Source organism: Alligator mississippiensis, chromosome 2 (assembly GCF_030867095.1).
Source record: "Alligator mississippiensis isolate rAllMis1 chromosome 2, rAllMis1, whole genome shotgun sequence".
In the NCBI taxonomy this organism is placed as follows: domain Eukaryota; kingdom Metazoa; phylum Chordata; order Crocodylia; family Alligatoridae; genus Alligator; species Alligator mississippiensis.
The window spans coordinates 142,170,118-142,182,903 of NC_081825.1; the positions used below are offsets into that span (position 1 = coordinate 142,170,118).

Below are 12,786 nucleotides of genomic sequence, written 5' to 3' on the forward strand. Positions count from 1 at the left end.
CTTCTGAAGAGGCGCTATCAGCATCCTGAAGAGACTCGAGACATGGCACAGGAAGACAGCACTAATGTCTGTGATGCTCCCATTCAATTTAGTTTGGTGCAGGCAGCAAATGGAAGTTTAGTTAAGCAGCGGGAACAGAATTCCAATGGAAACAGATCACAGCCTTATTAGACTTCTCGTCCAATTGTTCATTCTTCACAATTTCATTTCAACTGCTTCTCTTCTCTTGTAGCCCAACAGCTTCGCTTCCCTTATTCCTTCTTTACAATCTCTGCTCCCTGACCACATACCTAATAATAAGCTTGCATTGCACCAGCACTCTTCCTGAAAAAGACACACAAACTACACCTTCTTTGACACGCTCTCTCTTCAGGGACTTTATTTCTCTCTAGATTACTTTACAGGTTGATCTGATTCCGCATAAGCACATTACAGCAAACTCAGGCTAATTTGTCACTTCAAGGAGAATGCAAATAATGACAAATTATCCAGTAACGAGGGTGGCCTGCAGGCTGGGAACTGAAACAATGGCAAATTAAAATCAGTGGCAAATTATCCCATGGACAAATTAATCTGAGTATACTGTATTTTATGCATGTCAGAAAGAGTTGCAACCATATGGATGACATAAATTGCTGGTCTCATTATCATGATGCAGTGTAGCTCACATTTCTAGTGAAAATTAGATAAAGTTGCGAAGTGTAAGATGCCGTGTAAGACTTGGTACTTAGTCACTTAGATCAGAGCATCCAGCCAGTTTAAGACTTCTGCCTTAACAGCAGTGACAAAACAAGTGTAGAAATCTGTTTCAGAACACGTGCATTCGACTCCTTCCATAAAGGGAAAAATCCACGTCAATTTTCCGTAAGCAAAGCACATGCACGTAAAAAGGTGGCTGCTAATTAGATTTTGTGTAACAGAAAACAAAGAGTCAAGTAATTCTTTTATAGGTCATTCCTGTGTAAACACATTTCAGCCACTCAAATATGTAATACAAATAAAGGCACCAAATTCTGTTTTGCTTCATTAGCCAAACTAAAGGCTCCATTCAACTGAACCGAATGTTACACTATCAACATTGAAGTAGGGAAACATCACGAGGGCCTAAAGCAAAAAAGATGACTGTCTATAAGGAATGCAGGCATGACAAGACATGCTGTAAAGAAACAGGCACTTCTCTGATAAGATAAGGGAAATTTTGCTAATATAATAAGCTCTTTTTCAACTGCCTACCCAGAATCTCTAAAAAAAAAAAAAAAAAAAACCCAAGAGAGTTTCCATAAACATACATTTTAAGTAAAATAATGCTTTTATCTATGATGTAAAAATATCACAAGTTTGCTTCCTTCACGTATTGGTTTCCTGACTGCTTGAGTGTTTAGGGCTGCCAGAGATCTTTAAGAAAAAGTGGCAGGGTGGGTAATAAAAGTTTTATGGCATTTACTTTTAAAGCAAGATCAAAAGTTAGTTGTAATAAAAAGGCACAAATTTAACAAAACTTAAAAAAGAAGGGATGCCATTGTTCCAGCCTACTACGCTTATTTCCTTCAAAATACAGAAAAAATTTTTTTTCCAGTAATTGCCTTTCTGCATAGTCAAAAAAGAAAAGAAAAAAAAAAACCCAATCAAAAGATTTGTTTCTACCAGCATGTGCAGGAAGTGTACATCTCTCCCATCTCCTGAAGGAGCAGTTGGAGGCAGTTCTGTGCAAAAGGAGGGATGGCTGCAGATAGTACTCAGGGCAGCAAGGAAACCACACTCTGAAACTGAAGCTGCAGTCCTTACCCAGAGAAAGCCCACACTGACAGGAGTTCCTCCTGCCTACAGGCTTCAAGGTACACCAAGAGCAAAAATAATGGAAAGAGATTTTTCAAAAGCATGTAGGCAACAGAAAGTATTCATCGTTGACCATGTAGGCTGTAGCCGAGTGGGTCTATGGACATAGGCAGACAAGGTTCTTTGGGTAAATCTGATATCTTTTATTAGACCAACTCAGATAGTTGGAAAAATTCTTCTTAGCATGCTTTTGGGCACAAACACCCTTTGTCAGGCTGAGGGTGCTTCCTCTAAGTTGGTCTAACAAAAGATAATCAGATTTACCCAAAGAACCTTGTCTGTTCATCTTTGAGACGCTTTCATGGGCACATCCCTTTTCTCTGCATGTCTGAGAACCTCCTCCTTAAGTTATGTAGGCTTTCTCGGCTTTCTCTTTAAATTTATAAGGCCCCCAACCACCAAAAATGTACCAGCCGTTGCAGACGACTTGTGTTCCTGGAAAAAACCCTCAAAATTCACAGACTACTTCAGGCCTTTTTCAGTAAATCTGATTGAAATACAGCATAAGAAGCCCTTAGGGAAAACAGAGTCATTTGTACACCATTATTTACAGCATACCACATTATTCAACCCCAACACTTCAACAAGAAGGGAAAAATCGGGTCACATTTAAACAATCAAAACAAACAGCATTGGAGATTCAGAATCACGCTGGACAGTTTGAGTTTACAGCTACTCTTTTATCCTCTTATTCCAACTCAACAGAACCAAGTCAGCTTTATCTAGGACTTTCTGCTGCACCGACCCACAAGACTTGGTGGCTCTATTAAACATAAACCATGACCCAATGAGTTAGATAACACTGACCTCTTGCTCCACTAAGACAAGTAACAGCCAATAAAAAAGCAAGTACAGAATACAGCAGCTACAGCACCTCTATTTAAAATAATGGAAGAAAGAAAAGGAGATCCAAAGGCAGGCTGTGTAAATGTTGGCATCAATCTCTATTACAAGCAGGTGTTGCTGAACAGTAGCTGTATCCATGACAAACAGCAGTCTGTGAGTTAATTACAAGCCAAGGAAAGCAAATTAGACACCAGACATTGGCGGTCTAAGCAGAGTCAGCTTGCAATTCTGAAGCAAGCTTAAACCTTTGTCACCTGGGACCAACTTTTCAGGAAACACACAGTTAGCAGCAGCTCCTATTCAGAAGGAGAATGAGGAGTTTCTCTTCCTTTCTTACTTGGGAGCAATGGGCCCTGTGGTCTGCTGAGCACTTTCGGAAAAACAAGAGTTGGCAGATTGGATCAGACCACAGGTCACTCTAATCCAACACCCTGCTTGTGAGAGAGGCTCCTGCATTGAGCCCCGAGCATAGGGATGTATGTACCTGGCATACTTTACAGACTCCCATGACACCTGCCCCTTCTGTGGACAGAGGGAAACCTTGGCGCACATCTACCTTGAGTGCAACAAGCTGCAGTCCCTCTTCTGCCTCCTGAGGAACCTCCTACTGAGGTTCTGGCTGCATTTCTCACACCTTATATTTCATTCACTCAGCACCAAGTCCCAGGACCTCCTGGTTAACCTCCTCCTGGATCTTGGTCTGCAAAAGTTACTGTATCCAATTCTGAGCTCCACACTTTATAAAGGACATGGAGAAGCTCAAGAGACTCCAAGAGGAGAGCCACATGCATGATCAGAGGTCAAGAGAGCAGGCCACATGAGGAGAGGCTGAGAGGCACGGGACTCTTTGGCCTGGCTAAGCGTAGGCTCAGGGGGGACTTGGTAGCAGCCTATAAGTATATCAGGATCTGGGAGAACGTCTGTTCACTAGGGCTCCCCTAGGGAAAACAAGGTCCAAAGGTCACAAACTGCTGGAAAACCATTTTAGACTAGACATAAGGAAGAACGCCTTTACCGTCCAAGTCTCCAGAGTCTGGAATAGACTCCCCCCAGAGTGGTGCAAGCACCTACTCTGGACACATTCAAGATTCACTTGGACAATTATCTTGCTGGGGTCCTCTGACCCCAGCTGACTTCCTGCCCTTGGGCAGGGGGCTGGACCAGATGATCTCACGAGGTCCCTTCCAGCCCAAGTGTCCATGAAATGTATGAAAGTAGCCTCCTTCCATCCATCAAGGGGGCCTTGTAGTTTCTGGTGGAGCTATGCCTACAGTCCATGGAAATACGGTGTTTCTTAACCTGGGTGCCATGAGATACTTTCAGGGATGCAGATGTAATGGCCACCACCATGCACCACATTGTACAGTGAGAGTGGGAAGGGCTGCAGCACAAGCTTGCACTCCTGCCTGCATGAGGGTTATCTGACAATCCTAAAGCACGCAGGAGTGCCCACTCTTGCTGCAGGACTTCCCACTCCAATTCCACATGGCATTTCCCAATAACAAAGGCACATGGGGCAGGTACAATTATCCTGCACACCACTGTTTCTGGGAGGAACATGGGGGCCAGACTAGGAAGGACTGTAGCAAGAACAGGCACTTCTCCCTGCTTTAGGCTTATTTCTAATTCAGGAGGAGCATGCACCTGTGCTGCAGCTCTTCCCAGTCTAGTTATACTGGAGACGTGTGGGATACTTTTACCTGGCACTGGCAGCAGTGAAAGCACCATTGCGGAGAACCACTGAGGTAACCTGAGGCAGCACAACTATGGTTATAAACCAGGGTGCTGCCAAATTCAGAGTTACGGAGGCGTGCCCCAAGCCAAAAAAGGTTGAGAACTACTCATATAACTAGCCTAGCTGAAGTAACAACCTCACTCTCACAAAAAAACTTTTCTGAGCCCTTGGTGATTTGTGTTGCTGTTAGAGGTGCACTGATAGAGATGTTTTGGGCCAATACTAATGCCCGATTTTTAACAAGCTATATCGGCCAATACCGATTCAATTCTGATATGCAGCTGGACAGCTTGGAGAGCAGCATCTGGCTACAGCCACCCCAAAATTCACCATAGCCCCCTTCCCAGAGCTGCCACTGCCCACCCAGAATACAGCCTGGCCTAGCGTCCCCACCAGGAGGAGCCCAGCACCACCCCAGCCCCAGCCTGCAGTGACAGCTGCCTTCATCCCATGTGCAGATCCAAGGGCACATGCCCCCCATGCCCTCCCGAGGGTGCTTGCAGAGGCAGAAGCCACCCCCTCCCCCAGATGAGCCTCTTATGGCTCTGTCCCCTGCTCTGCCCTGGCTGGGAAAGCACCTACCCCTGCCCCAGCCCCACTCCCTCCCTCACTGCTGGAGTCTCGATCTGCCCCCACCCCCATGCCCCTTCCCCCACAACAGACTTACCAGCCAGATGTGGCTGCTCTCCACACTGTCGGACTGCACTCCCAGTCGCCTGCGTGCTGCACTTCGGCTGCATGCACGCACAAGGCATTTATCAGTGGCACTATTGGCCATATCAGCCCAAAAAAGCCAATTGCCAATACAGCCCTTTTCCCCTATATCAGTGTCAATCCCATATGGGACCGATGCATTGGTGCACCTTTAGTTGCTCTTCTCTGAACCTGTGCTGGTTCTGCAACATCCAGAAGACACTGCTACTTACACATAGCGACAAAGAAGCTTGACTCTATGATCCCATTCTACATGCCAGTTAAATTGCACATTAACTCTAGCCAGTTTTTGACTCAGGAAGACTTGACACACTCCTGCCACAACATGACAGCACTTGACCATCTCTCTGCAGCTGATATAATTGTCATTTTGAAACTATCTTAAGTTGTATTAGTGCAAACTTCACTGCAAACTTGAGTGATTCATTTTAACATTCATACACTGTTTTCCAGTAGTAAAACTAAGAAATCTCACACAGGTCCCCCCATAACATTCAAATCCATATTAAGAGTTAAGAATCTCATCCCAAAACACCAAGAGGGTAATATAAGAGTATCTTGCACAGACTGCTGCTTGAGTGAGTGCTGGCTGGCAGAGATTCAATCCAGACCAATATCCAGCTTCCCCCGTTTGACCTAATGTCTCAGTTTTGATTTAGTTTTGTTCCATTGTTCCCCTGACATTCTGGGAAGAACAATCCAAAACACAAAGAGGACACTGGCATTCTTTGAGGTCTGAAAGAGAGGAACTGAAGTACTCCCAAAGATGAACTAACCCACAAGAACTAGTTACCATATTTTCCCCTTAAAATGGCACAGGATTATCTGTGGCCCAGTTCTACAGTTCATAAGTAACCAATATGGTCTTGGAAGGGAATTTCAGAGGAAGCTTTGGATATGCAAAACTGAAAAAGATTAGGCCCTTGGTTTCAGGAATAATGACACAGACTGTAAAAGTGGTCACAAAACCAAGCTGTACTTCCATTTCTGAGCACAAATTTTGCAACATCACTATGGAAAGTATTTAGCTTAAGGGCAGAAGGCTGCAAGCAACTGCTTGATTCAGTCCTAAAACATAATTAGGTTTTAAGAAATAGTGATCTTGTAAACACCTAGAATTTCAGTAGCAAAAATTAGGGAAAAAGGTTTATAAGCATCTAAAAATGCATACTATTAGAAATAACAGCCCAGTCTCCTTGCCTCACCCCTCTTTGAGAAAGGCCCTGAACATTGTTCACTTGGAATGAAGCCACTCAGAAAATACAACTTACAATGCCTATCTTCTTAATCAATAAAATGAGAAGTGAAGTTTACAAGAAAAATTAAAAGGTAATTAATAATTCCAATGTACAGCTATAAAATTATTTTGCTACTTCCCCACAAGATAAAGACCAAGAAGGGGATTTTTGGGTTTGTTTTTTTTAATTAATACCTCTCCCTTCAACTCTTATTTTGTAGGAAGGAAGGAAGGAATGCAGGCAGGCAGTAGGTAGGTAGAAAAGGCAGGTAGGTAACTGGATAGACAGATATCCCACCAAGCCTGTGAAGCTCATTAACTGCTCCCACTGCTCACAATCCAGATAGTAGATCATTCTGCCTGTACAAGCCTATTTAGAGATGCAGACACAACATTTAAATAATCAATCTCTGAAAGCTAATATGGATTCTGAATCAGTTTTCTCTCTCTTAACTGTTCTTCAATCATTAAATAGAATTAGTTCTGAAGTTGGCTTACAAAAAAGTGTTAGGAAAACTAGCAGTGCTCTTCAGGCTAAAATTATTATTAGCTATCTACATCTTACAGTTGTGCATTGTTTCCAATCAGGGACTAGGATATCAGTATGCTAGGGACTGTAGCGGCTCATAGCAAATGGTGGTTTCCAGTTCAGAGAGATTGAACAAGCAAATGATTAAGAAGTGTTAAAAGCTTTCAGGTATGCTTTCCTTTATGAGTGGACTAGTTACTGAAGACAAATGACACAGCCCCATATGCATGAAGTTTGGTTTACGGTAAATCTTTGCAGGACTGGGATTGAAGTGGATAGTGCAGGAATTAAACCTTGATGGGACATTTCCTGCAAGCAACCCAAGAAAAATGAACAAGTTACACAACCACCAAAGAATCCTTTATTTTGGAAGGGCAGCCCAGCATCCTGAACTTCCTTAATCCTTCGCTGTATACATACGCACTAGAATTTCAGGGTTTTCCCCTGGTTATGTTTATATCAAAAATCCCTACTACATAGATTCCTACTACACAGATCCCATGGGTGTATGCTTTTTCAATGCTTCATATTAACATTTAGTTTCAAGAGTTAACTTCTCCAAAATGAGTACCCAAAGGAGGGATCAAAACCATCTTCACCACACTTCAGCAGGGTAGCATCATTCACATGTGTGCCATGACACATGGCAGATCTGCATGCCAGTCTGGCATCTATTTTCAGCAGTCATCCCTGAACTAACTGTGCCTAGAGCTGCAGTGTTTGGCAACCAACTCCACTCTAATCACTGACCACAATTCCAATCTTGAGTAAAAGTTAATGAATTTCCTCCACTGGACTCTTACAATAAAATGATGTAGTCAGGAGATTCAGGGGTAAACATCCTTCAACTGCAATTTCAGGAGACCAACTGCAAAAGGGGAAGAGTTTGCCATTAGAAGGGGAGGCATAACAGAGGGGGTTGTTATGCCTTTTTCAGCTTTCCAGCTCCTAGCAGTATTCACTTGAGTTTTTGTTTCTCCACCTTTTGAATGCATTTAAATTCACCTGAAGTAAAAAAACACTAAAAATCTGGTTCTCTGTTTATCCATATCACAGTTACAGCACAGACCTCAGCACCGCATATCCCATCTATCCACAAACAGGCAAATGCGATATAGTGGACCTTTGGACTTCTTACTCATTTTCTTTACCCTTATTTTGTGCGTTTGGTTTGGTTTTTAATTGATTCCATTCAGCGTGAACATAAAATATGTATCATCCATCAGGAAAAGTTCACTGTGTATTAACAAAACAGCTACATCTGTAATATCTCACTAGCTGCTACTAAAACACAAGTACAGACTCACACCCCCCCTTCTATCTGGCAAAGCACTTAGTACACCTAGAGGGAAATATAATCAACTGACATAGAACACAGATTAGGAAGCAAAAAGACAGTCTCTCTTTAAAAGAGACACATTATATGTATGAGCTGGAGCAGTAGCTGTCCTATGTTCAATTTAAGTACTATTTCAAATCCTTTCTAATTAAATACCCTCTATACACTGAAATCTCTCCCAAGTACTTTCATTAATGACAAAGACAACAGTCCATAACCTCAAAAGTGCACAGCTGAAAGTTTCTGTTGACTTTATGCCAACACATGCACTGATAAACTAAAACTTCCTTTTCTGGTGCTCTTTGAGACTATGAAACATGCAACAAGAATGGTGGCAATAGCTTTATAAAGAAAGGAACCAGCACTCACATATATACAAAACAGAACCCAGAATCCCAAACTAAAGTCATTTGAAAATGTCTGCAATATATAATAATCACATTGATGCATTTTTCAAACACTGATTTCACCTACACTTAAAATCTTCTTAGGCTTGCAGCCCAAGAATTTTTAGGTGAACTGCAGAGCTGCTTCAAACAGAAACAGCATCTTTTAGTCTTCAAAAGGGCTTCCTGCTAGATGTAAACAGGCATCTTGAGCTTTCTGAAAGATTTTTCTCCTTAAATTCATTAAATAAAAAAAAAAAACATATCATGATTTTATCTATATTCAGAGTAGCTGCTTTAAGCTTTCCCTTTGTGGTAGTTCTTTTGGACACACACATTCACGTTTATAAATAGCCCCCAAAGTGGAGGGGCAGCGGCAGGATCAAAAATAAGAACTGCAGAGTGGCCTTAAGAAATCAGAAAAGTGCAGACCAGTGGACTCACAATAAACGCGAACAGCAGACAGAAAGACCTACTCTCAGAGACAAACACAAAGAGCGTGAGAGGGCCAGACAAAGGCCGACCTAAGCAAATAATCTGAGGTGGGTGCTGCTAGGCTTACTTTAACCTAGTCTCCTTCAAACCATTGTCACATCACCACATGTGACCCACTACTGTAGATGCAGGGAAGGAAGTTGGGGGGGGGAAACAGACAAAAAAAATTATTCTGAGAATCTGATCTGGAAAAAAGGAGTGTGAAACAGAGTTCAACCAAACCTACTAATTAAAACAAGCTAATTTACACCTTACCTGGAAAAGTGTGTGGGTTGGGTGACCCTCTCTTAAGGCACTTAGAACAGAGGACGTGCACAGTATAGTACAGACCTGGCCATTCTTGAAGTAGTACATTCAGTTCTTCCATTAAGGGGGTTATGGCTTGCCAGGCTGTCCATATATTTGGTAGTGATGCATGACTAGCAATAGACAGAGTATCTGGTTGCAGCGTGCCCCTGCCAGGCCTATAACTCACCACCACAGGCACCTTCCCCCGGTAGGCATAAATCTGGTATTTGCCGTCCGACCTCTGAACCACATGATTGTTAATTTGGACACTGTAGCGTGCAAATAACCCAGGTGGAAAGATGAATGGGAAGCTGTATTCAATTTGCAACTGTTCAGCTACAAAAGACTGCCCGCTCAGGTTGGTACCATTGATCCACGCCTCTGCATGGGGCACCTCATTCTTCACATAGCAGGGAAACTTGTACCAGGCAGTAGCCCCATTCAGGGGTTTGCACTTAGGTTTATTGACACAGTAGCAGAGCCCCATCTTCTCCAGCAGCTCTAGGATGAGCCGCAAGTCCTCTTGGCTCTGGATATGGGGCTTGAGAAGCAAACGGATAATGTGGGCAGGAAGGAGGCCATGCAGCAGAAACCCTTCCACGTAGTGGTGGAGCTGAGCAGCTCTCAGTTCATCGATGTGAGTGTCACTGAGCATTTTCTGGAGCAGCACCGTGGCATCCCGTTGGCAGAAGACATTGAGGATGTCAATGAGTCTTGGCAGGTTGTGGAACACATACTCACGCAGGGTCTGGTGCTCCTCAAAATACAGCAGCTTGCCACTTTCGTGCAGATAGGACAGGGCACTCTGCAGACGGTCTTCCGTTAGTCCAGCTTGCAAGCCTAGCCGGGCTGAGTCCCACCAGCTAAGCCACAGCTGCTGAGCCTGTGGCTGGAAATGCAGCTCCTCCAGTACCTGCCAGGACTTTGGCAGTACCCGGTGGAGGTTTGGGAAGATGTCCCGGTGCTCAGCCACAGAGAGGAGCTTGTCCCGCAGGCGCCGCACCTGGCAGCGGTCTTGGCAGCTAAAGGGCAGCACTGGGGAGAGGATCTGTGGCCGGTGGTTGAGTAGATACTGGAACTGGGCTTTCTTGCGCCGCAGGTTCTTGTCCGACACCCCATAGAAGGCTGCGTGAGGGCTGGAGCAGCGGAGGTCGAAGTCCTGCCCCAGGGCCTCATCCACCTGGTGGGCTAAGCTCTGGAGGTCCCGAGCATCCCTCTTCTCCTGCAGGGCAATTTGATGGTGAATGTCCAGGCACTTCTCCTCCAGCTCCCGCTCGGCACAGAGGTCAGCATGGGTGCCCACCATGCACACTACTGCATGGGGCACCTTGGCACCTAACCAGTGCAGGAAGTACCCCACTGAGGGGTAGAAGCGCTGTGGGGCGTAGGCACTCAAATTCACTGCCAGTATATAGAGGGCTCCAGGAGAGAGGAAGAAGGACTGGATGACATCATAGGTGGGGTCACCTGCCAGCTCATACACGATGAAGGTCAGGCCTCTCTCCGCATCTGCCGTCCAGTCTGTCACCTCAATGCCTTTGCTGCTGCCTGGCAGGCTTGCCACTACTGGGGCCAGGAGCATGTCTGGCTGCAGCAGCATGGGACAAGGGTCTACCTGGGCTTCCCCATTAACTTTGGGGTTTGGAGACAGGGGAACATCCTGCTGCTTGGCCTGCCTGAGCAGGGACACTCTGGGGGACAACCCATCTTGCTGTCCAGTGATGAGGCAATGGTCTAGCTGTGCTTTCCCTGCAGTTTTAGAAGCCGGGGCCAAGGGGGTGTCTTTTTGCTGCTGCTGCTCCTGCTGCATGGAACACTCTCTGGGCTGGGATCTCCCAGCATCTGGAGATCCCAGGGAGGAATCTCTCTGTCTGTCCTCCTCCATCAGGCATCTCCTCAGCAGGGTTTTGCCAGCATCTTTGAGGCCCATAAGGACCAACTTGAGCCGGGGCTTGAGAGCAGGCTGGGAGTGTGCCAGTTCCTGCTGGTAGGCCGCGATGTAAGGGATGCCCTTCATGCAGACCTCGTAGGGGGGCTGGATGAGGGGGTTGTCCTTGATCTTCCAGAGGGTGACCCGGGAAAGCCGCCCAAAGCCCTCGGGCAGGATGGCGATCTGGTTGCCCTGCAGCACCAGCTCCTCCAGGTTGTGCAGCTGCACGATGGAGTCGGGCAGGTAGCGGAGACGGTTGTTGTCCAGCCAGAGGGTGCGAAGCTGCCGCAGCTGGCAAAGGGAGCTGGGAAGCAGGGCAAGCTGGTTGCGGCTCAGGTAGAGCTCCTCCAGGCCAGGCAGGGCAAGCACGGCCGCCGGGAACTCCCCCAGTGCATTGGAGGACAGGTTGAGCATCTTGAGCCGCTGCAGGCTGCCAAAGCCAGCGGGCAGGGCGCGCAGCTGGTTCCCATCCAGCATGAGGCTCTCGAGGGCGCCCAGCTGGCATAGCCCCTCAGGTAGAACCGCCAGCCCGGTGCCGCTCAGCCACAGGATCTTGAGGCGGCGCAGGGCCGCAATGCCCTCGGGCAGGCACCGCAGCTGCCGGTTGCCAGAGCAGTCCAGCTCCTCCAGCGCAGCCAGCTCCAGTAGCGACGGCGGGAAGCCGGGCAGCTGATTATGGTCCACATCCAAGGCGCGCAGCTGGCACAGGTGGCCCAGCCCCTCGGGCAGACGCCGCAGGTGGTTGAAGCTGAGGTCCAGCTCCTCCAGCTGGTGCAGCTCGCCCAGGCGCCCTGGCCCATCCATGCCCAGCTGGTTGTGGCTCAGGCCCAGCTTGCGCAGCTCCCGCATGGGCGCTAGGGCCTGGCCGTCACCCAGCCCGCGCAGCCGGTTGTGGCTCAGGTCCAGCTCGGCCAGGCGGCCCAGGTGGCGCAGGGCAGCGGCGGGCAGGCGCGCCAGGCGGTTGCGCCGCAGGCTCAGCACCCGCAGGTGCCCCGGGGCGGCGCCCAGCGCCTCGGGCAGCTCCTCCAGCCCCCGGCCGCCCAGGTTCAGCGCTTCCAGCTCCTCCAGCGGCGGCTCCTCCGGCTCCTCGGGCGCGGGCGGCGGCGCCGGGGCCGGGGCGGCCAGGCTGAGCTGCAGCAGGCTGCTCCGCAGCTTCCTGGCGCGCAGGGCGGCGTCTTGCCACAGCCGCGCCGCCTTCAGGGGCTCCGTCTCGGCCATGGCCCGCAGGGACGGAGCGGGGGCGGCGGGCCCGGCCCTGCCCTGCCCTGCCCTGCCCTACCTGCCGGGCTGGGGCCGGGGCCGGGGCCGGGGCGCGGCGCCCGGCATCCAGCTGCGCCGGATCCAGCTGCGACTCCGCTGCATCCCGGCGGCTCCGGGCTCGGAGCGCGGCGCCGCCCCTCGCACGCAGCCGCCGCCGCCGCAGCCGCACCGCCCTGCCGGGGGCGGGACGC

At 47.9% G+C, this 12,786-nt stretch overlaps 1 protein-coding gene across 4 annotated transcripts in view; it reads right to left on the reverse strand.

The window, feature by feature from the left end:
• Positions 1 to 12,776, reverse strand: part of MFHAS1 (multifunctional ROCO family signaling regulator 1) — a 74,965-nt gene extending 62,189 nt beyond the window's left edge. For 2 of the 4 annotated variants that reach the window (XM_019498183.2, XM_059722216.1), the window contains exon 1: positions 9,373 to 12,765. In XM_019498183.2, the coding sequence (XP_019353728.2) occupies positions 9,373 to 12,553 (3,181 nt within the window). In that variant the 5' untranslated portion in view covers positions 12,554 to 12,765. Of the gene's footprint in view, positions 1 to 7,106; positions 7,766 to 9,372 lie in introns of those variants that run through there. The other 2 variants (XM_059722217.1, XM_019498184.2) reach the window with 2 other exon arrangements.
• Between the last annotated feature and the right edge of the window lie 10 nt (positions 12,777 to 12,786).